Genomic DNA, 26161 nt, shown 5'->3' with positions numbered 1-26161 from the left:
GCCAGCAGCAAGTCATGTGCAGGAAAACAGCATCCTGGAGTAAGGGGATGTTCTTTCTCTCCCTCTGCTCTTTGTGCAGGGTTGATATGACTACATGAAATGGGTGAGATGAAAAGGTGGCATGGCTGCCTAGAAACCTTTGCTATTGTGATAAAAGACAAGACCCAAAATGGTAGGAAGCAGGACCTTGAGGAAAATAGCTTGGATTCAGCCCCTTAATGAGAGCACGGGAGCCAAATAAGCAACGGCAGCCAGGTCTAATTTGTTTTAGGTGTGCTCAGAATAGATAAGGACAAATCTGTGGCCTTCACCCCCTCCCCCAAACCTTTGCCTCCCTGGAGATAACACTGAGTGCTGCCAGCCAATCTCCGTGGGCAAAGGAGAGGGGGTAAAGAAATAAAAAAAAACTAGGAAGGAAAAGCCTGAGGGACAGACGGCCTTTAGATCTGCAGATCTCTAACTTACTGGATTTATTCAAGCTTTAAAACTGCAGATTAATTTGGTCGCAGAGGTCTGGGGGAGTGTGAAAAAAAAAAAGAAAAATGAGGCCGTACGCCGCTGCGCATCTCAACCTAAAGGGCAACCTTAAGCTCCTGTCAAGACAATAGGATTTTGCCATCTGAACCACGATGCAGACCGCTTAATTATACACATCTTCCCCTGCAAGCTACCCTCAGCTACTTAAGCGCATGGGCCCCCTTATTCATTGTCATGCCCTTTTTCCCCTAGATTGGTCGTGCCGTGTGGATTTTCTGTCAGCTTCCATTTGCACCGTGTAGCTGTCCTCCTCAGGCCGTTGCTGTGCTCGGAGAGGCACAACCGCACGGCACTGTTAAAGAATTCATCGTTTTTGCCACTGCCACCAATTAAGGCCAAAGCGTAATCGGAGGCGTCTGGACGATGCCCTTACATTATGTGGTCTGTCGCCTCCTCTGCCCCCGTTTGATTTAACATCCCTGGTTCAGTGGTGAAAGAGAACTCATTGCCATTGTCTTTATTTTACTGTGAGGAGGGAGAGAGGGAGAGAGAGAGAGAGAGGGAGAGAGAGAGAGAGAGGGAGGGAGAGGGAGGGAGAGGGAGGGAGGGAGAGAAAGCAGCCCAGTGGAGGATGGACAGCGTGAAAGAGCAGGTGCGGGAGGACGTTAATGTGTGGCACTTTAAATTTTAAACAGATGAGAATCAATTATTGATGCTGACTCTGGCTGAGAAGTTAAAAGGTATCTCGTCATTACTGAGAGCCTGTATGAAAAAGTGTGAGAGAAAAGTCTTCAGCAAATGCATCGTGGGTTAGCAATGAGCGCAGAGCATTGCAGCAAGGTGGTTTTCCATAACAATTATGTGATTTGGACTTATTTTGATTTCCTTACATACTTTAAGTTTTGGCTGTAATGCAACAATTAAATTTTAAAAAAATGAGGAAGGCTGTGATCACGAGCGCCATAGGCTATCCTCTTTGTGGATTTATATAGAGAACTGGATACGGTGTGGTTGGTGGGGTTCTGTTAATTCCTATGAAAGTTGCGTATAGGAAGCCAAAAATGTTTCAGTTTTCAGATATAAAATTCTTGGATCTTCCGCAACTGTGGGCACATAAAGAAAGTGGAGCAGAACAGCTGACTTTAGGTTTAACTCACTGCTAACTTAAAAAGGGATAATATAATTCAATCGTGCAGTGCAGACTTTTAACATGTTACTGGACCAAGTGGATAAAATCCCAATAGTGAAATGAGTCATATGTGAGGGTTGTGACACTCAAAAAAATGTTTCCACTGATTTACAGACTTCTCTTTCACGATGCAAGTTTACAGGAAAAAAATGTTTTGGGTCCATGTCCTCACGTGATAGACCGTGAACTTGTAACTCCAGCTGGGCTGTTATGTCAAACTGGCTTCAAAGCCTGGTGCCTGGTGCTTACTGAGGGCTTATTGCTCCCTACTACGATGAAAGCAAAAGAGCAAATCAAGTGACGTGTTATTAAGAGCAACAAAACCCATGTAAGGCGATGTCAGAATGGTGGTTAGGTCAAACAAACACAGGACTCTAACCAAGGAGACTACTGTTTGTGTCCCAACTGAAACCAAAAGTCAATGCTGAGTCCTTTTAAGTTATGTATGTACATCAAGTCACGCCATTACAACGCCCAACCCTAATTCTTTTGCTAAACTGAACTTAAGTGGTATAGGGACAGTAATTTGTATCACATAACTGTTGTATGATGATATGTTGACTTATTTCAGTAGAATACATTTGCCATTTAACTACAAGCAAGATGCTCATATAATGTAGAAACAGAAATGGTTGGTTTTTTTAAACCACTTTTATAGAGTCGGGCACCAGAAGCAGACTTAAAGAGCCCAGTATAACAGCTTTAGACAATGGACCTTATTAGAGAGCTCCAGCAATCAACCACAGTCCAGCACTAAAAATGTATTTATTATATTTTCCCTTTAGACCTCCAATATTAATGCCACATCCCAAAAACTGTTGACAAGAAAAGACAAATTTATAGATAAGCTATTTTATATGCAAGTGTGACATCATGTAAGTGTAAAGTCTTTGTTATGGGGTAGAGGAAAAGCACTAATGTGTAATCATGCAATCAGGAAGAGAAAACTATTTGGTGCTGGAAATGGAATAATAGCATGGTTTCTACACATCATTCATTCATGCTTCAGACTCGTTTTCATATTCGTTTGAGCATTGTTAAAAGGTAAACTATGCAGCTTTGTCAGTTACCATTTGTAAACACACTCAAAAGCAAAAGTGAACGTAAAAGCCAACCTCAGACTGACTCGTTTGGAGTTTTGCATCACCATATTTGCGTTTCTCAGCAATGTGTCTCCTGGATGCCTGCTACTTACGGTCTGGCATCTGGTTACAACCTTTTTTGTTTTGTTTTTTTCTTAGAACTGAGGGTGTACACGCACATCATCGTCCTGGGCACAAAAGTAAGAAAATTCAGGCAGAGGGCAGAGTCTCTGCAGAAAAATACACCACCACAGGGTCATAAGTGATTATTGGGGGGGGGGTTATAAGGAAAATCCTGTATTGTATATCTTAAACCATTCACACCAGACCTTTGGTCTCTGGTAAATAAAGCACTTAGTAGTTTCTTACTGATAGACGCAGACTTATAATAACGAACACTTTTTGTTTTAAATTGACGTTCAACATAAAATTTCAATATTTACTGTTGACAACTCATGGGAAAAATTACGTAGTTTAATCAGCTTTCCTCTGGCTGTGAATTTAATACATTTGTGAGAAGTTAATGCAATAACTCCTATTCTACAATCATGTCTGTATGCATTCAATTAAGAAGAACTGAATTGATTGTGAAGAGGCCAACGAGTCACCGCAAACAATAATTCTGTAATTCTAAAGTGTAGATGATCTGCTCTGTATATGATGATTTGTATTTGAGTTTCTCGTGCTCTCTCAGTTAAACAATGATCTCTCAACAGACCACAAAATTACAGTTCTTTTACGAATCTCTGACATTTTTCCTCAAGTCAAACTTCAAAATTCTCCTCATTGCTCAGAAACACTTGCTTCCTGCTATGGTTCTGGTTGACATGATGCGTCTTGTTGCCAAAGATGATGAAATAACCCTAACCCAAACACTCCAGGTTCACTGAATGTAGACCAGTGAATTTCAGGGCCCATTATTTACAATTCTTGTAAATTTCCCATCACTGACAAAAGTTGTTTTTTGTCTGTGTCTCTAAGAAGCTACTTTTTCAGTGTTTGCAGAGACTTGAAACTGGTTTGTAATAGGTAATCTATCTTAAAGGAACTTCTGGTTTGCTCTCAAACTGACCTGATCAGTGCATGATAACGCAGTTATAAGCAGGAAATTTAATTAAAAGTCTTACTTGTTGGTACAAGTGCTTGAAGAATTCTCTGCTATCCAAAGTTTGATGATTGGCTGCCTATTAAGGCATTTTGAGCAAACATTAGCAGAAAATCAAACCAGGAGACAAACAATAACCAAACATGGCTGCATAAAAGGAATCATGGGAATTTGGCTGTGTCTTGCTTTGCAGACTCAATTAGTTTATGTTTTTAGTTTATACAAATTACAGGTAGATTCACGTGAATACTCAGCCTGTTCTCATCTATGTTTGGTCAGTGGCCCGAGGCGTCTGATACCATTGCCTAATATGGCATCCATTTAGCGTCATTAAGACACTCACCAGGCTTTTAATTTGTAACACCAATGCACTGTCATACCTAACAACAGAATAGGTTGATTTCTACTGACTTCCAAAATGTCATATTACTGTTTTAATGGTTTCAGTTCTTAATATGTTTTTAACGTAGGTTGAATGCAGTTCTGCCTCAAAACTACTTGGTGATGTAAAAACTGCATGGTTAGTTAGTTTCAGAAAAACACTGTAGTTTGGCACTAAATAAGTACTTTTGTCACTAAAGCCCAGTATGCACTGCAGTTTTGGGCTGTCCCAGATGAAAAATGACCATTGTGAAAGAAACGTGGCGATATTTTTGGTCATGGTCCTACGTCACACAGTGACCGAGGTTCAAGGATGGCTGTTGTCAGTCTTGTGATCAAAGAACGTCAACGTACGGTGGGCAGCGGTGGTGTATAGGTCAAACAAACACAGGTCTTTCACCTAGGAAGCCACTGTTTGTGTCCATGTGAGATCAAAAGCTAACATTGAGTCTTTTTTAACTAAGTATGTCAAGTAACATATTTTACATGACATGCTTGTTAAGTTACATTTGTAAGTGAAGTTATATCACAAATGTACTTATTCAAACTTTTTTCTTAACCTGAGTTAAGAAAGAAAAGAAAGAAAGTTTTGTCACCAAAATCTACATTTTCAAACCTGACACTAGAGGGTTACCTATTGTTGGTATATTACAGATTGAAAATAGGCATTTTGCATGCTGCTAAACCAAGTTAGCAGTTTTTAACCAAGTTAAAAAAAGTTTTGCAAACACTGGATGTAAAGAGTTATCAGTAAACATTTATATCTTTGGTTTACATGTTGTCTTGTATAACTACTTGAACTTTTGCCGATGAGGCTCTTCTCTTTGTTCAAATTAAGGTAATATTTGATTATGCCTTTTAAAAAGTTTTTTTTTTTTCTTAAATTCTTATATTTTCCCACTTACTGTATAGGTACATAATATTTGTGTATCGTTGATGGGCATAGAAAAAACATCAGATTGGTGCTTTTAACTGTTTAACTTGTAGTTACTTAATACAAATGAAAATATTGAGCTGCCATAGAAAAATAAATCTTTGTTAACCTCATTGTAGTTGGCAAAACAGATCAGATGTAATAAAAAGGGCCATCGAGCTGCAGGTCTGCAGATGCACTAATGAGTTTATATCTTTAGGTTAAAAAGGCAGTAAATGACAGACGGCTTTGTGCCATTCATCCAAGAAAAACTGACGTGAAAGTGAATTTGTGAGTGACAACTGGTGATGGGAGAAATCGGTCAACGTGGTTTAAGCGCCTCAGTTTCTGCAAGTCAAATCCTCGCATGCTGCCACCTCCGCTATTGTGGCTCTGCTCTCACATTATGAATATTTCATGGCGAGCATCTGACACCATGCCCAGAAAGATATTTCAAGGTTTTTTCTGATAGAAACCCTGGGGTTAGAGAGTGTCACAGAGGCGTGAAGTCAGTCTGTGGCCCCCAGGCGAAGGATAGGATTTATGATGCACCGGTTGATGACATCAGGTGGATATTTTCATTCCTGAGCGGAGAGCCCCTTTGTCCTCTACGACTGATAAACCATTGAGCTGTTCGCTGTTTGTTGTCACTCCTCTAAAGATCTGTCTGTGGTGTTCTGTTGAGTAGAGAAATGATTTCAATCTGCTCAGAGTGCAAGCTGTGTTTTGACAAACTGTGACCGGTTTCCTCGTCTGATCAGTGTGGAGCTGGAATGACTAAGCAGGGGGGAGTCTGCTTGGATTAGCTCTGTCTTAAATGCTGCCTTTAGCATATTACATTGCCCACTGGCTTTCTCCTCACGATATCGCTCTTGTTTTCGTCTTTGTCAAGTTTCACCTTCCAGTCTAACTAAAGCCTACTTATGTAATTCCTCATTTTAGGTTGCTGCAAGTAAAATATTAGTCTTGTGACTCTAACTGGATGACTTTAATCCTCGTTTTTCTTTCTTCTGAAAGAACAAGTTTGCCTAGAGAGTTGACCTTACAGGGTTAATGTATTTGTATTTCATCTTAATTAAATAAAACCAAATTAACAGCATTGGATTTTCCAATTCGGTTTATAAAAACACCTTGGTACAGTGGTTTTTAACCTTTTTGGCCTTAAACTGGAATTATGCTTCTCTGACAATAAATATAAAGATCTCTGTCAACCTTTGCAGAGAAGAGTGTTATGGTCACACCTCCTAAATCTCAACTATGAGTTGTGCAGACCTGCACATCCGGCAAGTTGATTGGCTGATTTAATTCCTGTCTGGTGGCAGTTTAGAAACAGAGCTGCAAACAGACGTAAATAGTCTAGCCAGACCAGTTTCTAAGCAATGTCTGTCTAATTGTAACCCTTTTCATCAATAGTACATGTCCAGCTCAACCAAAGAGAGATAGTTTTTGCTTTATCTAAATAATAATATCTAAAGCATATCCAGTGATTCAATAGAAAAAAACTAAGGTTAGAGAAAAGTCTGAAAAAACGAACACAACGATATGTATAAGACATTTGTTTTCCGTTTTTTCAGTCATGTTACTCATCTTGAGAACCTCGGATTTATCTTGTAAATGTATAGAGCGTAAAGAGTTGCTGCATTTAGAGATACTTATCCCCAATACCTATTTCAAATGTTTCTTTTATTGATATCCCCAATGTTACCTAACATAGAAAAATGGGAGCTGCCTGGATAATAAAGCAGTCCTACAGGAGTCCTGAAGAAGTTAAAGTATCGAGTGATTCACAAGAAAAGAAAAGAGATTACAGGAAAGTCTGAAAAGATAAGTAATAAGCACTTGATTAGTTTTGTTTCTGAGAGATCCTGTCCATTAGACATACTACAATACCCATGAGCCTGAGCTGTTGCTGCAATAGAGAAAAAGCCAGAAAGAGGAACAATTCAGAGCTGTAGAAAAATTGTCCTTGCAGTTGTTGGTAAAACACTGAACCATAGATGTGGGATTTAACCAAAATATAACCAAAACCTGAAAATGAATTTTGTTAGAGTTTAGCTTTCCTGTGCTGTCGGCAGTGCACGTAATAGAACTTCTGTGATTGGATGTGTCCTGCCAAATTCTTACTCCCTCGGAAGTAAAATGCAGTTTTTATTCAGTCTCATAAAAATACATTAAATTAAGATAGACTCTTAACAACAAATTACATGGTGGTAAATATAAAATATGTTAAAATTATGTGCTGCCAAAACATAACAATGTTTGTGCAAAGACAATGAGAGTCTTCTGTCCTGTAAAGAGTGAGAAAGTCCTCATGGGGCAGGTGCGAGTTATTGGTGCATAGGTTAACTGCTGTTGTGAAACCAAAAGTCAGTGTAGTTATGTGACTTTATGGACTTCACGTAACTATGCAAGGTACTCTACGTAGGTACTTTATGGAACTATGCAAGTACATTTTTTCATTTACGTCCCATATGTATTTATTTTAACCAAAACCATGATCATTTTCCCAAGTTAATCAAGTATTTTTCCCCTTAAGCTGACGTAACTGTGACCCCTGGTACCAGACTTTGCACTGGTATTGTTTTCATGCTGACGGCACGCAATTGAACACATTTCGTGCCTGCCTATAATGCGCTGTTAAGAGGTGATGTCCAAATTAAATATATTCCTGTGAGATTGTGTTGTTTTATCACATTTTATGCAACTTGCATAAAATGCAGCTGATCATCTTTATTTAGAGCCTTTATTTGTTCAGGGAAGCTTCCCTGAGAGCCGTGCTCTCTTTTGCCATAAACACCAACTCGATTATAGACATTTACACCTGGAAGATGCCCAGTATAACCAGAGACTGACCTGCTAGTCACTGAGCAGCTCCACCAGAGCAGTTGGGGTTAAGGGCGTTGCTCAAGGGCACACCACTGGTGGTAATGAGGCAAGGCAAGCATTGTTTCTTTAACTTTACCCTCCCAGATTTCTCCTGCCAGAGATCAGACCACGACCTTCCGGTCACAAGCTCACTTCTCTAATGTTTAACCGCCCACTTTGTGCTGATAAATCAATCAAGAAAGTTATCCAAGCTGTCGAAATGCTCCAACATGTGAGTGACTAACATTGCCAATGGTAAAAATATTATTTCCGAAATAAGCATCAGGTTAACGGGTTGAGTGCACATTTTAAAATAACAGTAACTTATCTCAAATGGTTTCAATACTAGCATCTTTTGCTCAAACCTTCTGAATAATAAGAAGCTACAAGATACAAGCCGAGTAAAAACGCTGCACTCGACAGGTGCAAATTGGCTGCACATTTTCAAACTCTTACTGAACTGAAAATTTTGTTACTCACTGAATCTGATGCACAGATTGATTTGACTCAAGTCTCCATTACGTGAGTGCAATTAAAGATTGAACTTCAGTTGTGTGTATTTTCTAATCCTAACCTAAATATTATGTTGATTTACAGTAAATATGCAGAGCTCTGCATATAGACCTTCTGAGTTTAAGGGCTCCCACACAGATGCTGAGAAATCTGCTCAAAACAAGAAGGCCTGCTCCTACTTTGCATTTCAATTTAACATTTCAGAGAACTGGCAGCATGTTGCCTCGCTTAGCCCTCGCTTCGTTACACCCACATGGCTTCTCGCCGTGCTTGCTGACGTCTTCTGCTGTTCAAAGGGCTGCAACTTGGCTGAGAAATTGGGGATTTCCATACCAGATCCCTCAGGTATCTACACACTCAAACGCATGTCCTGCTCATCTTCCCCCTCATCCCCCGCTCCCATCCTGCAACGCCTGCCCTTCTCTCCGCTCACACTGCTCTGATTTCCCGTCTCGGAGCTCAATTGACCTCGCTGCTGCATCCCTTTGTTTTGTTTTCCTGAATCTCAGCAGCACCTGAAAGCTTCTCCGCTGTCTCCCATACAGGGCTTGCTCCCAGAGGAGCGCTAGCTTTGTAGCAGGCCTGTGTAAAATTGCTTTACTTGGACAAGGGTACTTAGGTGAAGCTAATTGAAATGGAGGCCGGCACTGTTGTACTTAGTACCAGGCAGGTGATCCCGGCTACAGACGGCAGCCTCTGACCCAAGGGTGCTGCCTCCGTATCTTCCTACGAGGGTCGGCTCAGCCTCCGTCTGTGTGGGCACAGATTTTCCATGCATGATAAATGGAGGAGGCATGGCGTCTGAGCGCTGTTTCAGCAGCAAAAAGTCGCTCCCTTTTTAGCCCAGATATCTCTCACTCTGTGCGGGTGCATTGTGTGAAATTGTATTCAGTATTATAGGTTGAGATGATTTTAACTAGGTACTGAGTTATTGTTAAAGCGTAACAGACAAACACTAAAAGGAAATGTGCCTCTTCAAGGCCTTGTTTCTGCAATTACGCCTTATTTTGATGAAAAATGCTGATAAATTACTGGATAAAAATCTCTTGAATATTAGCATCCGTTATTCATATGACTAATTTTGAATGAAGATGCTTGTAAATGTTCAGTCCCTTTAAAAACTTCAGATTTGCTTTGGCAAATAAATTTGTGATGAAAAATAACTTCTGCCTACATTATGTTCAACTGCCATATTTTTGTTTGTTTTTTTGGTTTTCCCAAGAAGTGTGATATCTTTGGTCTGCACAGGAGTTGTAGGGAGGAGGTCAGGGTGAGTGGTTGGTCAGCAAATCACATTATATTGAGTACTGCATCTCCTATGTTTTTAGATTTTGGCTATTTGATTACGATGAGGGAACAATTGTGGTTTTGGTTAAATATTTATGTCATCATGTCCCATCTTGTGTTTTAGTGTTTATTCACCAGAGCAGAGATAGAAGGGAAAACATATCAAACTTAGAGGGTCTTTTTTATTTTATTTTTTACATGTGCAATAAAGGGTTTGCATATAAAATCTCTTTGTTATATTGATTAACATAATTTCCCAGTGGTATGTAAACTGCAAAACATGCCAATTATTTGCGCATGAACGTGATTTTTAGGAGTCAATGTTGACATATTAACACTTTATTTGAAATGCCCTAATTAAGCACTTGTAAGTGAAATATAAATATTTAACAAATGTTTTATAACACACAATAACATAGTTGTAATCAACTGTGTATTATTGTGTTTTTTGACCATTATATGTCCTACTGTGAGCATCCAGAAGTGGAGGCTCGTGCATAAACGGATAATGGATGATAATATAGTAGAACACAGTTGTGATAATATAAAATATGACATCATAAGTAACATTATATTTGTTGACAATTAAAAATATTACCCAGGTATTTGTTTTCTTCTATCCACCATTAAAACCCAGTTATGGCTTCTCATAGTGATCCTATGTGTTTATTCTATACGTGGATAATGAAGCATCTTCTTAGCCGAATATGGCATCATTAAACTCAGTGCTGAACACCTGATGAAAAACTTGAACAGGCATCGTCATTGTGGATAAGATGCATACTTAACAGCCACAGTATCCTGTTTGATTTCAGCCTTGTTGCTTGGTGTGTATCTGTCTCCCCATGTTTCCTGTCTGTGTCTCAACTGCCAATATCCGCTGAACACAACATAGTTCACTTAGTGTTTGCACGGGAAAAGCTGCTAATTTAAAGGTAAATTCAAACTGATCTCACCTAAGGCAGAAATCTGGATTTATACCACTACTACTACTACTACTACTACTACTACTATGACTACTACTGCTACTACTTTTAAGATTCTTGCACTTAAAACAATAAAGTTACCTTGTACCTTGTACCCTTAAGACACACCCGAGTGATGTCACTCACTAAAGACTTAAAAATCTTAAAGCTCAGTCTTAAAAAGGTGTGCACCGTTTTGCTATGGTTTCCAGGTTTAAGGATGTGTTTCCTCAAACAGGCGTAAGATGGGTTGCAAATAACGTGTGTTACTCAATCAGCGGCGACATTTATATAAACCGAACTCTAACTGATCTTTAGTTATAGTACACACATTTTTTGTTTTTATTTCACACTTGTTTTGGCAATGTAAGTGTATGTTTCCATTGCCAATAACGCCACACTGAGTTATATTAAATTAAACACAGGGATATATAAAGATTTAACCCTGCCATATAAAAAGACACAACAGGGTGTTCAACGCACCACCGTTTCTGTTTGAATAGACATTTTACCACGCTTTGTTGGGACTGAACACAGCATGGGTTTTATGCCAGACGGCAGCTGCTGGGAAAAAATTTGCTGTGTGCTGCTTGTTTAAAAGAATTACAACACCAGTACCAATACCAGTACCCTTAAAGAAAAATCAATACCAAAAGAGTACTTCATTTGATACCCATCATGTGAATGGATGTAATCAGTTTGGGTAAAGTCATGGCAGCATACTTTTGAATATTTGGTAGCATCTCATCATGCAAAACCAGGAGCGTAAATATAGACAGTGCAGGCAGCATGGATGCATCGGGGGCCATGGGTTGGTGGGGTGCTAAGCAAAAATTGGCCACTGCAAGCTATTTACATTGCCATCACAAAAATACACCTACATTTAAAGAAGTAATGTTAAGTTAAAAGTAGTGCCATTTGCTAAATATGAACTTGAAAAGGAAAACACATCTATGCCATGGTTTCTTTTTTGTTTAGGTAAATAGTCAGCAGCAATACATAACAAAATTACCGCACGTTTATTTTACATAAACTCTAAAAACAATAAACTATTTAAAACAAAAACTAAACTACAAATTGAATTATTTCTTTTTTTTCTTTTGTATTGTATTGCCAGATATGCACTGAAATTCGTTGAGTAATATGTATGCTGAGGCTGTACTATGTCAAGTCAATAAGATGTACGACAGCTAGTTGCGTGCGCAGGGGCCCGCCATAATAGCGTGCACTGGGGCCCACTGTAACTACCTTACATGACTGCACAGAACTACCAACTCCATAAAATAAACTGCACTCGACTGCATAGGTTGCAGCTGCAGTGGTAGTGGGCCAATAACACATCACATTAAATCCCAGAATGCTTGCTTGGTGATTGGCTGTGAGCAAAACCATACAAATAGTCCCTTTTTTTTCTAGATCTGGGTACAAACAGATTGAATGCAGGTTTCTCTTGGCTTAAGACCTTTAAAGTAATGATCAAAATAACTCAGATACAAGTAATATCAGAACTTCTTCAGTACGGATACCCAGCTCCAGACATCACTAATTGGGGCTCCTCCGTCAGAGAGCAGGAGACTGCAGCATTGTGATGCAGTGCAGATTCACCCTTTTCAAACATTCAACTGTTTCCATCAACACATACTGACTTCCTCATAAAGTGACTTATTGCAGTGCTGCCCCAGCTATACTGGGCTCGTTCCATTTCACTGTCCACTCAATGGCTCCCTCACTGTTTGATAAAAAGTGTATTTTCTGAAGCCACTGAGGCTTGGCCTGTCTCACTGCAAACCCACTCCTATGGAGGGCTAGTAAAATATACGTCCTACAGGAATACTGCACTGTAATTACATTCCCCCATTAGCATACGGAGGCTTGGAGTCACACTGCACTCAGCCTCCAGCAGCACTTTGCCATATGGTCCGTCTGCGCTTCTCAGGCGATATTTGGCAAGACTCTTGCAGAAGGTCAAATATCAAGTCAGAGGACTGTGCCAGAATTGCATCTATGCTAATTGCGCTCTCTCTCTTTCTCTCTCTCGCTTCCTCTGCTCCCTCATCCATCTCACGCTCCTCGCTCTCTCTCTCTCTGTCTCTGTCTCTCCTCCCTCTCCTCCTTTCCCACTGAAGTAAGTAATCTGCTTTAGGATGTTTCTGAGATGGAGATGGATTTGGTTTTCCTTCGCTGCCCCTCAGCCTAATCTCCCCCCTGTGACCACCCCGCCTCTCCCAGGCACAGCTCCTAAGCACACCATCATACCCCCCCCCCGCCTTACTTCATACATGCCTAGTCAGCAAAAAACTCCCAAATTCCTCATTACTCACAAACATCCGCAATACACTTAGCTTGATTTGCTCGCACGGATGCCTGGTGCAAGGACTGGACCTTGAATTAAAAGACTGTAGCGCTATAGTATTTCAGTATTGGAATACGATCATGAAACTGTGGTGTGCTTCAGCTCTTTGTCTACGTGCATTAGTGTCGTGAGTATATTCAAGTGGGGCAGTTATCAGAATGCATATGCGATTTAGAGAAATGAGTGTTAGAAAAAACAGCTTATGGTATTCCACTCAATTTGTTAATATCTCAGACTAAAAGTCCTCCATGGAACGTCAAATATGTTGAGGATCTGTGCAGAAATCCAGATGAGAAAATAGCTGGTAAAGGGTTGACAACACACTGAAAATTCAGTGTCAGCCTTTTCGATTTTGATCTCACATCAGTTCTTAAGGGAATAAAATACTGATTTGAAATTATTGATAAATACTTGTAAATCATATGTCTTGTTCTTTAATTTAAAATCATCATTTTCATCATAAACAGGATGATATTCTGATTTGTAGATATGGTTAACCGCAAATCTCAAGTCCCGCTTTTATGGCGCCTGTGAAAAATGAACGGTATGTAATAACAGTGTGTTTGTGGCCTTTGTGTACTTACTCACCACAGGCATTGTGCTGTATTTCATTGTTCTGGCTGCTGCTCGATGTTTCTGTGGTGATGACGTCATTGTTCCTAGAAATAAAAATAACATGAATATTTAGCAAAACTGCAAGAAATTGAGCACATTTGATTCAGCATATTAAAAAAAGGCCTTCAGTGTTATTTTATTTAAAGTTGTTTATATCAAAATACTGAAGAGTACAGTTCCAGTAATTGAAAACTTTTTTTTGCATTGGAAATAATATCTCTGTGGTTCATAATGTTATTGTATTTTAAAAGATGTACTGTGAAAGTTATAATGTGATAAAACTTTGAAAGATTAAGACCTTAAATGATAAAATCGGATTTAAAAAAAACTATTGGCTAGGCCCATTTAACTCTTTAAAATAGTGTTGTCTGTTACAATGCATCAGTGTTTGGTACAGCGATAAAACAGTATAAACAATTAACATTACATTTATATTGACCAAAAATAGCTTGTTGATCAGTATTATTACAGTTGAAATATGATGAAAATATATATAAAAAGTACTGATATACAAGTGTAGTCATTTTACCAACTATTACAATGAAAACCACAGATAAAATTACTCACTTTATTTTACCAGTGAACGTTAAAATATGCCATAAGCAGTACCTCATGTAAACATAAGAAAACGGCTACAAATGTGCATTAATTAACGTTAAAAGCAACTTGTCTGAAAAAGCATTTCAGACAAGTTGCTTTGCGGACGAGAACAAGGCACCATTAGCATTACTGGGTTTGCCTGCTGCACACCCACTCTGTAAACAAGGGACCAGCAAAACCATCCCAGATTGCACGTTGTGCCTGCGTCTGGAAGACTGCGCAGTAATCAAACAAACAAACAAACACAGTTTTTAATCATCAGTGACAATTTTAAATGGTGATACTAACTATACTGTGGTTTATCAGGAAAACCGTTTCATCCCTAGTTTAAAACATAAAATCTTAATATGTAAAGCTGTCAAATAAATGGAGCGGAGTAAAAACTAGAATATTTTCTTCTACATCATAGAACGTAACATACATCAAAGAATCAAAAAGAATCAAAACAAGCAGAACCTGATAAAATGTATATTAAAAAAAACAAGTTCGTCAATCTAAGAAAATGTGAACTACCCCTAATATTATGAGATAAATTTAAGATGGTTTTATCATTTGTGATGCTCAGCATTTGTATCTGTGCTTTTTAATACCACTGCAGTTTACCTTTAAACATTTTAAATTACCTTGACAATTACAGTTATGTAGCTCCATTATTTGTGTATCAACATCTAAACAGGAAGATGATTTCATCACAGCAATGCTTATTCAAACTACAGACAGCTTACTTATTTAGTTTTTTATCACCAGAATTAATGTTAGTGATGATTCTAGTTTGTAGGTAATATTCAAGGTTTGAGCGCGGAGCGGAGTGTGTTTGCGTTACGCTGTTGTGATGCAGGACCTGAGGGCAGTGGCGTGTGGATGACTAGATGAGTGGTCTGTCCGTGATAGCGGCCTTGGAGAGGTACCGTTTATAAACGGCATTGGGTGGCTAGAATATTGGCTACAAGCTTCAAGATGAGATTTCAACCCCCACCCACCAACGCCTGTAACAGCGCAGGTGATGGATTGCTATACCTTCCAGGTTTGAGCTTGGCAACGCCCCAATATTCCTGCAGAATAAAGTGACAGGCAATATATAACACATCAGTTAAGGCTGACTGCACCGCTGAAACTTTTTTCTCCCCTCCCTCCCGTCTTCCTTAGACCTGGAGATCGGCCCTGAATGTTTGGCTGCCTCCCAAAGTCCTCCTCCCTCGACTCTGATGAAACATGCTCTTTCCTCGCTCCTCTTCCCAGTTTTGTCCGCCTCACCACCAGTTTGCCTTAAAAAAATAATCAAAGTCGTTCCCCTGCATGTTGACATTTTATATTGAAATGATCACAGACTTCACTTTTCTGACTGTAGTTCTGAGGTGTCAGATTTATTTGGTGCTTGCAAGGTGCGAGGTGGCAAAAAAAAAAGGAAACAAATTGGCTGACCTGGGCTTGCACACAAATCTCACTTGCAGGCGGGATGCTGTGTGAAAAGTGTTTGTAATTATCTTTAAAAAAAAGTCAGTGTCCAGACAGCTAAAGCAGTGTCAGCTGCAGTCAAGAGACACGGAGGGGGGACAGTGGTATTTATTTATATATATATTTTGTTTGCAGCCTGTCAGAGACGCATCCAAAGGATTGCGGTTATGAAAAGTGGCTGGGTTCCCGGTCTGTAAGTTAATAAATAATGGGCATTGTCAGAGTAATGTATGGTCCATGTGCTATAATGAGCATTCTGAAACACATCAGCATGCTCCTACAGGCTGCTATTCAACCTGCCCGGTGTCTCTCCCTGAGATTCCTCCCTTTCCATCTCCCCCATATCTGTCTCTGCCCCTGCTTCTATCCGTTCCATCTGTACTCTGATTTTTCTGCCACACTACACATTTTTTTCCAGGATACTTTCTCATCTCCAACACTTTTTTTTTTTTTTTTATCTATGAGATTCTTGAGAATTCCTAGACAGAAAAAGAAAGAGGCAGGGGGGAGACGGCGAGTTTGTAGCTGCTGGAAAAAAAAAATACCACCCGCAATTATGGTGAATTAAAAGTTTTATGATGTTGTGCGTGCTCGTGTGTGTGAGTGTGTGTATGTGAGTTGGTGGGAGGGGAGGAGAGGGGGGCCTCTGTGACAAGCCTGGCTGGGAGCATAGAGCTGAGGGTTAGTGCCAGACATGTCTCAAGAGAAACCGGGGCACATTTGCAATCACCCCGAGTTCAAAAGGGTAATTTATTCACAGTCTGTGGTTAAAGTAGGGCTGCTCAGAATGCCAGTGGGATTCTGCCGGGAAGCAGAGTAGTAGAGACACATTATTTTCATTTTCTTTCCCCCTTCTTGTTTTTTTTCTGTCTCCCTCTTTTGCTTTTCCCCCTTCATCGTCCTCTTCATCGCCCGCTGTTGTTTCTGCGAGCCCTGTGTGGCGTCTTTTAACACACGCCGGCGAGCATATTTCACTTTTACACTCATCCGCATTGACGTCCCGGTGCTGATTGAATTTTGAGGCGCTGCAGCGTCTGCCATTATCATCCTCATCGTCTTGAGTGGTTTATCTCTGGCCCCGGCTCAGTGTGACGCCAAGGCTGCAGGGGGAGAGGAGGGGCCGGGCCGCGGTGGGCTTTGGGGGGGGTGGGGGTTTGGTAGTCGAGAACTGTTCGGGTTTTCTTATTATTTGTGCAGAAAAGATAGTAAGGATTGGCCTTAACCTGGATGTTTAAGATTGTGGTTGGGGGTTTATGTGCGTGTGCCCGTGCAGAGGTTAAAGCAGCTTCCTTAGACTGGTTGGTTTTTGATTCAACGTCTGTTTCTAGCCGGCGCCGTCTTTCTACCACCTCGTCTCAATCAGCCGCCGACGTGGCTTCAGCATTAACTGCACCTGCCAGGTTCACTTAGGATCACAGGGTGTCATGGCTGCCCAGAGACCTCACACTGCCTCGCCAGAATCCGCAGAGAATTATTCCACCACATGTCAGTTTTACTGTGTCGTTATCACCGAAAGCCACCGACAGACACTTAGAATACACTGCCGACTGTGCTGGTGTGGTGGGGTTAATTTGAGGTCTGGAGAAATCTCTTCCTCCTCCTTCAGTCAGTTCAATACTCAGTCGTGTGCATTCATTGCCAGAGCGGGAAATTGTCTTCCCCTCGGTGTGTCATTGTAGCCAGGTTGTTATGTATGCTCTGCTGCAGAGGCAGCCGTGTTGACGTGAGGCTGAGCTGCTGCCACGGCGTCTTGATTTGAGGTGAAACCCTGGTGTCGCTCCCGTGTCCCCGGCGTAACACTATCAACCCTTACCTTCTCCCCACCTTTTCTCTTTTTCCTTCTCCCTTTATCTCTTTTATCCCCTCTCTGTCTCTCCCTCCCTCCCTGTTGTCTCTGTATTCTTGTGTCTTCTCTCCCTCACTCTCCCCTGGCGGTTGATGGAGTGATTTTGAAGGCGCATGCAGGTGGGGGAGCAGACAACGCCGAGCTGTGCTAATTGAGCCTTCTTTGTGCCTGGTCACTGCAGTGTGCTGAGGCGAGGAGGCCCGGGAGTGAATCCAGGCAGCACTCAAGAGCCCCACTGGATCGATAACGCGGGAACTTAACAAAACAGAGACATGCCGAGTGCCCAGATCAGGGTCATTATTGTCTCTGGCGAGCCGCACTTCCACCAGGGACTGATCAATGTGAGAATATGGATCAAGATAAACATTCTCACCTCTCCTTTCCCTCCTTTGCCTCGGCTCTTACAGCATCACGTTCGAGACAGAGGGAGCTTAAGGCTGAAAGTGCCCCTGTAGATGCGCCACGTGCAATGCGGATGTGCATACCATACACACAACACCTAAAGAGTACTCGCTTGTTGAGCTCTCTTCTCTGTGCCTCATTAGAAAGACTTGTCATAGTTCTCTGACAGACAAGGGTGTTCTTGAAGATCAGTGGTCATTGAGATTAACCAGCTTTTATATGCAAACTGTAAAATCTGACAAGTTCAATGTTATTACAAGTTGTAAAAAAAATCTGAGTGATTGCCTTTAAAAATGCAAGTAAAGTAGTGTTAAGCTTACTTAAAATCTAGTTTCATTTATTTAATATTGTGAAGTTGCCGCAACTTAAAAATGACAAGTTTAATTAAATAGATCTTTCTAAGTTTTAGCAACTTCAGTAAAGCAAGTTTAGTGTGCTTTATATCTGTATTCTGCCTATAGAAACTAGTCAATAATACTTTTATGTTATTAAACAGAAAACAGAAGTTGCAACTTCACAAAATTAAGTAAATGCAGCTAAATTTCAAGTAAACTTATCACTTAAATATAAACATAAATTAGGATTTGTAGTTATATTAACTTTCCTCTTTCAAGTCAATCGGTTTCCAAGATTTTTTAAAATAAAATCAACTTGTCAGATTTTACAGGATACAAATTAGTCTCATTGTCTTCCAGGCTTTGTGTCTTCAGCTCAACTTTTTTTGTCATGAATGTCTTGCAAAATTACCATAAAGCCCCTTTACTCTTACGTTTTACCAGGGAAATGTACATTCAGTTGCCAATTTATTAAGTACACCCAGCTAAAACTAATGTAGTCTAAAGACTCAGACACACCAAACAGACTTCAAGTAGTGGCAATGAAGGCCAGATGTTGCGTCGCCTCACGTCACCCATTTCTCAGCCAAAAAGTTGCACTTGAACACACCACCAAGACTACAGCTGACAGCCAACTTACAGGTACATTATACACCTGCAGGAGAGAAAATAATTCCCCATAACAGCAGGCTGCATCAGTTTCTATGTATTATTCAAAAAATGAAATCTGAAGGCCAACAGGACGGATTCAAGACGTTAGTTGGTTCGTTTGCACATTAACACATTAACAAAACAATCTGATGTTAAAAGAACAAATATTTACTGTGTGCCAACTAATAATAACACAAACAACAACATTAACCATTTCTGCTGAAGAATTTAATGGCTAAAAAAAACACTCTTATTCAATATAACAAGTTTGTTTCAATCTCATGCCCTTTTGACATTAGTTGTTTGTTTCTAATTTCTGTTCCAAGCTGGAGCTCCAATCAGAATTCACCGATAGCTTCCAACATCTCCCACGCCAACTCAACATGCTGAATCAGGCAAAAAAGATCCAACAATCGCCAGCCAGCAAACACTGTAGGACCCAGCGCCAAAATAGGTCAACAGACAGTCATTGAGCGGAGGCCGACCATCGGCTTGGGGTGTCAGGGCCCTAATAAAACACTCCTGTAATAAACCCTTCCTTTTAATGCATAATATTGTTTCATTTCAGTGGAAAATGTTTTCGAGAGACTTGATTCAAAAGCAGGGGCATTTTGGAGGCTGCAGTTTGTGCGGCTGTTAAATTGTGTTGCACAGGTGTTTCTGTTTTTTATTCCTTTTATATCACTCAGGGTAAGCTCAATAAAAGAAAGAATTATCTGTTATTTAATTGAACTTGGATATGTAACAACAATTTGCCTTTGGAATCTTCACCCATATTACATATCATTACTTGTTTTTTTTTTTTTGGAATTCTATGATTTTCTATCCACAATGTGAAAAATACAAAAACCACCAAAAACTGTGAAGTGATCATTTTGCAATAGAAGGTCATACCTACTGTACATCATCCATTTTTAGCTCAGTATCATGGTTAAGTGGTTTCTGAGGACTCTGAGGGAGAAATAGTTGAAAAGACTTAATCCTCATTTATCAAACCTATGAAAATTTTAAAAAAAAAACAACTTAATTTTCCTCAATGTTTTTGGTGGTTCAGGTGATAAGAAAACTCTTCATGTAACTCACAACTTTGTTTCATACCATTTATCCACTCATTTCTGTTTTTCTCAACTATCAAATATCTTTTCAAAAAGTTTAAATTACATGAAAATGTATTTATCAAAGCCTAATTGTTTTGCAAAATGATCAAATACAATTGATGGAGATATGATAACATAACAGTTGGGGCAGGCATCAGCTCATCGCAATTAAGCAAAAAAAAAAAAGAAGAAAGAAAACATGAGATCTATGAGAGTGTCTTGACCCTTTAAAACATGATGGTGTTTCATTTCATCCGTGGCTTTAAATTGGCGATTATGGTGTCCTGCTGCTCTGGGTCCAACCATTATTCACTTGGAGGGATAATAGTAATTGCCTAATGTGGTGTGAAAAAATGGTAAATGGTTGCTACACACACACACATAGGAAGGAATGTATGTGTCCAGAACTATAGTGTGATGTTGAACCTGCACCTTTATGGACTGAGTTTAGGATGAATGTCCCAAAATGTTAGAACAACGCCATCATCTGTTGTTTTATACCTAACGATTTAACACTTGTGATTTTAAACCTCACAGGTGATGCGACTGGGGACTCAGGATGATTTGTTGTTGTTGTTGGAGGTTTATTAAACACAGGTGCTGATAGCCTCATTAAATTGAAGCTTTGCAGAAATTTTTCGCATCATATTAATTTCATGTTTTTTTAAATTAATTGTTATTGGGGTTGTTTGTTTAGATGATACCTATTAAGTTGAGGAAAGCTATTATTTCAGTGATGTGTTTCAAAAAGCTGATAGCCAAATTCACATTTGTTAAATTGAAATGATGTCCAAGACTTTTGACCATATGTCCACTCAATATTCCTGCTTTGATTGATATGGGGAAATGACTGATGTGCTGTTTGTGGAAAAGGCTGTTTTAAAATTGTTTGCATTTTCTAAAAGTTCAGACTAAGGCTGGCATAAGATCAGATATTTACAACATGATTACGATGGCCAAAAAGGGTTGACAATAATCATATTATGGTGATCCCTATAAAAAAAACTTTTGAATAAATATAATTATATTAATGGTAACAGCCGAATTTAACTTTAACTTTGTTTACTCTGTGTCTCTTTGTTCCTACAAGTGTAGGTGGGTGGAGAAAAACACAGAGCAAGAGCGGAAAGAAACGGAAACTAGAGGCCTGTAATATTTATACAATATTATCATACTGTATATGTATTATTAACATGATATCATTACTTAATTTTTTAAAAATATTAAGGTCTGCATCAATACTGGTATATCGCAACATCCCTCATTTCCACTCAAAATTTGAAAAAAAAAAAAAAAATCCTGAAACTCTTACTGCAATCACAGCGTAACTGTAAAATACTGGGTGATGTGCTTAATATGACATCAGAGAAGCTTAAAATATCTCAGCTATAATGCTAGACATACATACAGCATGTACCATAAATACACAAGTGATATGGCTGGAATATTCATCACAATATTAATTAAACAACATTTATTAATATCAGTACATCACAATAAATTGTGATGTACATGTTTGGGACAAATATGTGTAAAATTACATGTAAATAATAAGAATATGCTTATTAAAACAAACTGTGTCCCGTTGTTATGTACTTATGATTATTTTCATTATGGACTATGGTTTGCTTTGTCGAGTGTCAGAACATTGTGAAAAATGCCCATCTGAAGTTCACAAAGACCAAGGTTATGTCCTCAGAGTGTTTGTTTTGTTGATGTTCAGTTTCTCGTATAATGCTGCATTCACATGGAATCATGTAGACGATGGACGGACAACATCTTTAGGATGGCCCGGGAAAAACAAAAAGTCCATCGGAATAGCAGAAACACACAATGACATGTTGCAATGGTGAGGTCGTATTGTTTACAAAAAAAAATGTCTAAAATATAAAAAATAAAATAATTTTGTTTCATTTTGTCTAGTAACGTTCAGTTATTGTGGAGATCATTGTGTGAAGTAGCTAACATCTGACTGTACATTCTCTTATGGAGTATGTCAAAAAAAAATTTAAGGCAATGTCGTCTACCTTCACCCTTGGCTGTAATCTCTGCTTGCCCCACCTCATTTTACTGTCCAGCTCTCGTCCATTAAATCAAAATCAATTTGCCGTCCACCTACTCCTTGATCTATGTGAACTCAGCATTAAACAACAAAACGCCGAAAGTCTTGGCATTTGAGAGGCTGCGACGAATTAGTGGAATTTTTGTTTGAAAAATGACTTAAGCGGTAAATCACTCACAAAAATTACTGCTCAGAAATTTTCTGCCAATCAACTGATAGATTAATTGATTAGTTGTTTCAGCCCTGTTGTTATATGCATGACAGACACAACTCTGCACATGTAAAACAACAAAAAAAAAACTATGTGTTTACTATTTAATTACAAATGCTTGGAACATTTGATCACATACGTTAATACTAAAGGAGTGCCCAGCTCGACTGTACACAGTAAATAATGTTTACATGTGGTCCATAAACTGTAAAGCCTGCATGTAGGAGGCTGCCTGGTTCTAAAGCTAAAGCTCTCATCAGTATGCCTTTAAGGAGCCACAGATGACACTTGGTATTAAAATGTCAAATTGCCCTCCACTCAGACTAAAGTGATTTTAGTTGTGATTATGCACTATTTCCCCCCTGTCAACAGCAGAAAAAAATAATCAAAAAATGTGCTAATTGGTCATGGGGATTGGTGGGAGACTTCAGTATTTTATGTCTTTGACTTCCAAATGAGTTTGGGAAAGGAGAGGCTGTCACTCTGGCATAGAGGTTTTGGGGAGGAGGAGGAGGGGCGGCTGTTGGCGCGGGCTCAAATTGAAATGATGCACTGTTCCCCCTCACTGCGGCTAGAGCTCGCAGTAATTAAATGCCTCATTGTTGCTTCTTGGGAATTTGTATTGAATATTTCATCCAGCGTAATGATTATTTGGGTGTGGGTGGGACGTGGATGTAATCACCTTGGCTGGCTCTTTGATGAAATACTTGGTATGGTGGTTGTGCTTTATAGCCGCTTTAAGTGCCCTTCTGGGTTTTTACTTTACTTAATGTCTGTGCTATTTCACACTGCTGTCATCCAGGTCTGCTTCTGATATTATTGATTATTGGCTTCCAAATCTGTCTGTCATTTCTGAATGCATGTCTGCTTTTTGACCTTGAAACCTGCAAATTAAAATGTGTCCTTCACATTTTGTCGCCCACAGAGGACGCCGGTCAACAACGGCGAAGCTTTTCGGTGGTTCTTTTAGAGAGGCGAGCCATGGTCGCCCCCATCCAGCCGCAGGAGGGCAGGTGGGACTCTTGACTCTCTGCCAGGAGCACTTGATGGGTTCACAGAGCCCAACACGCCTGCCACAATTTGGGAGGACGAGCGAAGAAAAGTGGACAGACAAAAAGATAAATGAAAACATAATGGTGTTGTTTTAACTCTGTAATTTCCTTTTCTGTGTAATTATTGTACCTTTTGACAGTATCATAATGTATATTTTTGGTGTCTATGAATGTGTTTTCAGTGTTGTGGCTGTAGGTTTACAGCCAATCCTATGTAAAGGACTCAAACAGACAATCATACAATCATACTGATTCCGTCAAAAACCGAAGAGGCCACGAGGATTGATGATATAACAAACACAACACGCTTTACTCTGGAGCAATAATCTATTCTGTTGATTATTCTTCAACCTTTTCATTTATTTTGACTCTTGGATTATTTTATCAAACTGAATCATCCTCCAGTTTTGTCTTTTATTTCATCTGAAAACCATATTTTTTTAAATGCCACGCTGGCGGTGCGATGTGTCTCGTTGAGAACGATGACATGAAGGACGGCAGCCGTGCTTCTGTGACGGATTTGTTGACGTGTTTTCCTCATTTGAGTGGGCTCACTGCAGTACAGGGCACATTGTCTTGTGTGGTGAGTCTTTAAAATCCAATTGGGCGTCATTTGATTGTGACAGCACCAGACGTTTGTGAGTCAGACTGCTGTCTGGAGGTCATATTCTCAAAGTTAACAAAACGAAGTGGGTCATCAAACCCTTTTATTCTTTCTTTCACTAAAGGTTGTAACTGTCTAAAAGGTAGAGAGTAATGCCAGTTAAGGAATTGTATGTTATGTTGAAAACATTCAAATTTAGAATTAATTACACTATACATATTTGACATATCAGATGTTGTTCTGGAGTTGAGGGATAGTCAGGACTTTTCTCCTGCAGAGTTAAACGACAGTCCTTTCTCCTGCAAAGTAACGATAACACATTCCAAAAACAAAATTATTCAATAAGTTACTCATTGTCTTAAACCCTATTGTTGCATGTGTAAATGTGTTTTGGTTTTAAAGATTACTAAAAATTTGTATATTGTTGTTGTGATGCTTTTATGTGTTAAAATAAAAAAAAATGACTTCAGTAAAAGACATCTTGACAGTAAATATTTGATGTGGCGGAATCACAGGAGACAAAAAAATATTTCCACCAATGTAAAAAAAAAGAAGAAGAAGAAGAAGAAGAAGAAAAAGGAAAATCAGTGATCAATTCTGATCACCTGATGAAAAAATATTTCCTATTGTTTTTTCCTCCCACAAAGCATCAACAGAAATAACAACCAGGAGGAGACGGGAGGAATGTAACAGCATTGGTTGCCTCCCCAGTCACGTAGTCCCTTGAATACTAAAATGTTGCACGGAGAAGAGTGGTTCCCAGAGGCAGCAGACTTTAAAGGACTAGTGAAATCCCATGTGGTTTGTCATGCTGGAATGCTCTTGGGGGAGAACAGGAGGGTGGGGGGGACAACGAGGGGAAGCGGGTGGGGGGGTGAAGCGAGACAGGCTCCTGAGATAGCTTGAGCAACTGAGCGATTGCTGGGTCTTTGGGTTTCAGGGGTAGGTTGTGGGAGTAGTTATGGGAAGATGGGGTGGGAGGGAGAGACAGGACAGAGGCGCATTTGGGCGGTAGCTGAGGTGGGGAGGGCCGTCAGCGCTGGAGAGAACGAGCAGAGAAGGAGGAAATCATCCGGGACCGACTTCTCCCCTGACTGAGCACGCTAGCCATCACCCAAATTGAGCTGCTGACTGGTTAGGGCCGGCCAGGAAGACGACTTGAAGTGCTCCGTGTTTGGCGGCGATGTGGCGTCTGAGGCACCCAATCCCCCCTCGCTGGTCATCAGAGGTTGATAACGTGCATCAGGGGTACGCTGTGGCTCGCTCACTCCCTGGCCGGTGAGATTAAATAACATCAGAGACAGCTCTCTCTAATCCTCCCCCCACCCTCCACCTCCCACTCTACGCTCTGGAACTGGGATTTAAAGTCCTCAGGCCCCAGTGGTAATGTTCAGTTTCCTGCTTCAGACAGGCAGAGACAGAGGCTGAGAACGGAGCAGGACTACATTAGCAGGGTGGCGGTGGGAATTTATGATGAGTCCCCGGTCCTTATGGATTAAAAGCTTCCAGACAATGTGTTTTGGACAATGCCCGTCACACAAATTAACATTTTTTTGAAAACATTTTTCAAGTGTAGGCTATATTACTCAAAGTACTCTTATATGACTAGTGCAGCATTTTTTGGGGGAGCTGTGCTTACTTGCTTTCTTTCTAAGAGTTAAATAGAAAAATGGAAGACAAAACAAGAGGTATCTGTGCATTCATATGAAGATGTAGCAATGGCAGCAATTACCTTTGCATTGCTCAGCAAGGATTGGCAAACAGCTACCTGGTCCCACTCCAAAATTTAAGAATTATCCTACCTACCCCTTTGCAAGATGACTAAGTAACAAGTTGTGTCACGTTTGTTTAATCTGTATTAAAACAGAAACAACAATTTGTGGTTTTCAAGGGCGTTGCATGATGCAAGTATTTATTGACATCCACATCCATCCATGCAGTACCACTGTACTTCTAAAGGGTGTCGACCAAATTATGTTGTAACTACCAAATACCCTACTGTTTCACGTTAAATCCATCTGTGCCAAACTTCTGTACCTGAGAGCGCATCTAGGTGAAAATGCCAGGTTTAAGACAAGAGGCGGAAGTGCCACAAAGTACC

The 26161-nt window shown here is 39.9% G+C and overlaps 1 protein-coding gene across 2 annotated transcripts in view; it reads left to right on the top strand.

Moving 5' to 3' along the window:
- The window catches only part of cxxc4 (CXXC finger 4), a 33283-nt gene extending 8753 nt beyond the window's left edge, over nt 1-24530 (top strand). For both annotated transcript variants that reach the window (XM_088075278.1, XM_088075279.1), the window contains exon 3: nt 23330-24530. In XM_088075278.1, coding sequence (XP_087931404.1) covers nt 23330-23374 — 45 coding nt within the window. In that variant the 3' untranslated portion in view covers nt 23375-24530. The remainder of the gene's footprint in view (nt 1-23329) is intronic.
- The last annotated feature ends 1631 nt before the right edge of the window (nt 24531-26161 follow it).

The sequence above is a fragment of the Plectropomus leopardus genome, chromosome 3, assembly GCF_026936395.1.
Source record: "Plectropomus leopardus strain MGB_pleo_1.0 chromosome 3, ASM2693639v1, whole genome shotgun sequence".
Taxonomy (NCBI): domain Eukaryota; kingdom Metazoa; phylum Chordata; class Actinopteri; order Perciformes; family Serranidae; genus Plectropomus; species Plectropomus leopardus.
The sequence above is the reverse complement of the archived record's forward strand: the minus strand, read 5'-3'. Positions and strand labels throughout refer to the sequence as shown.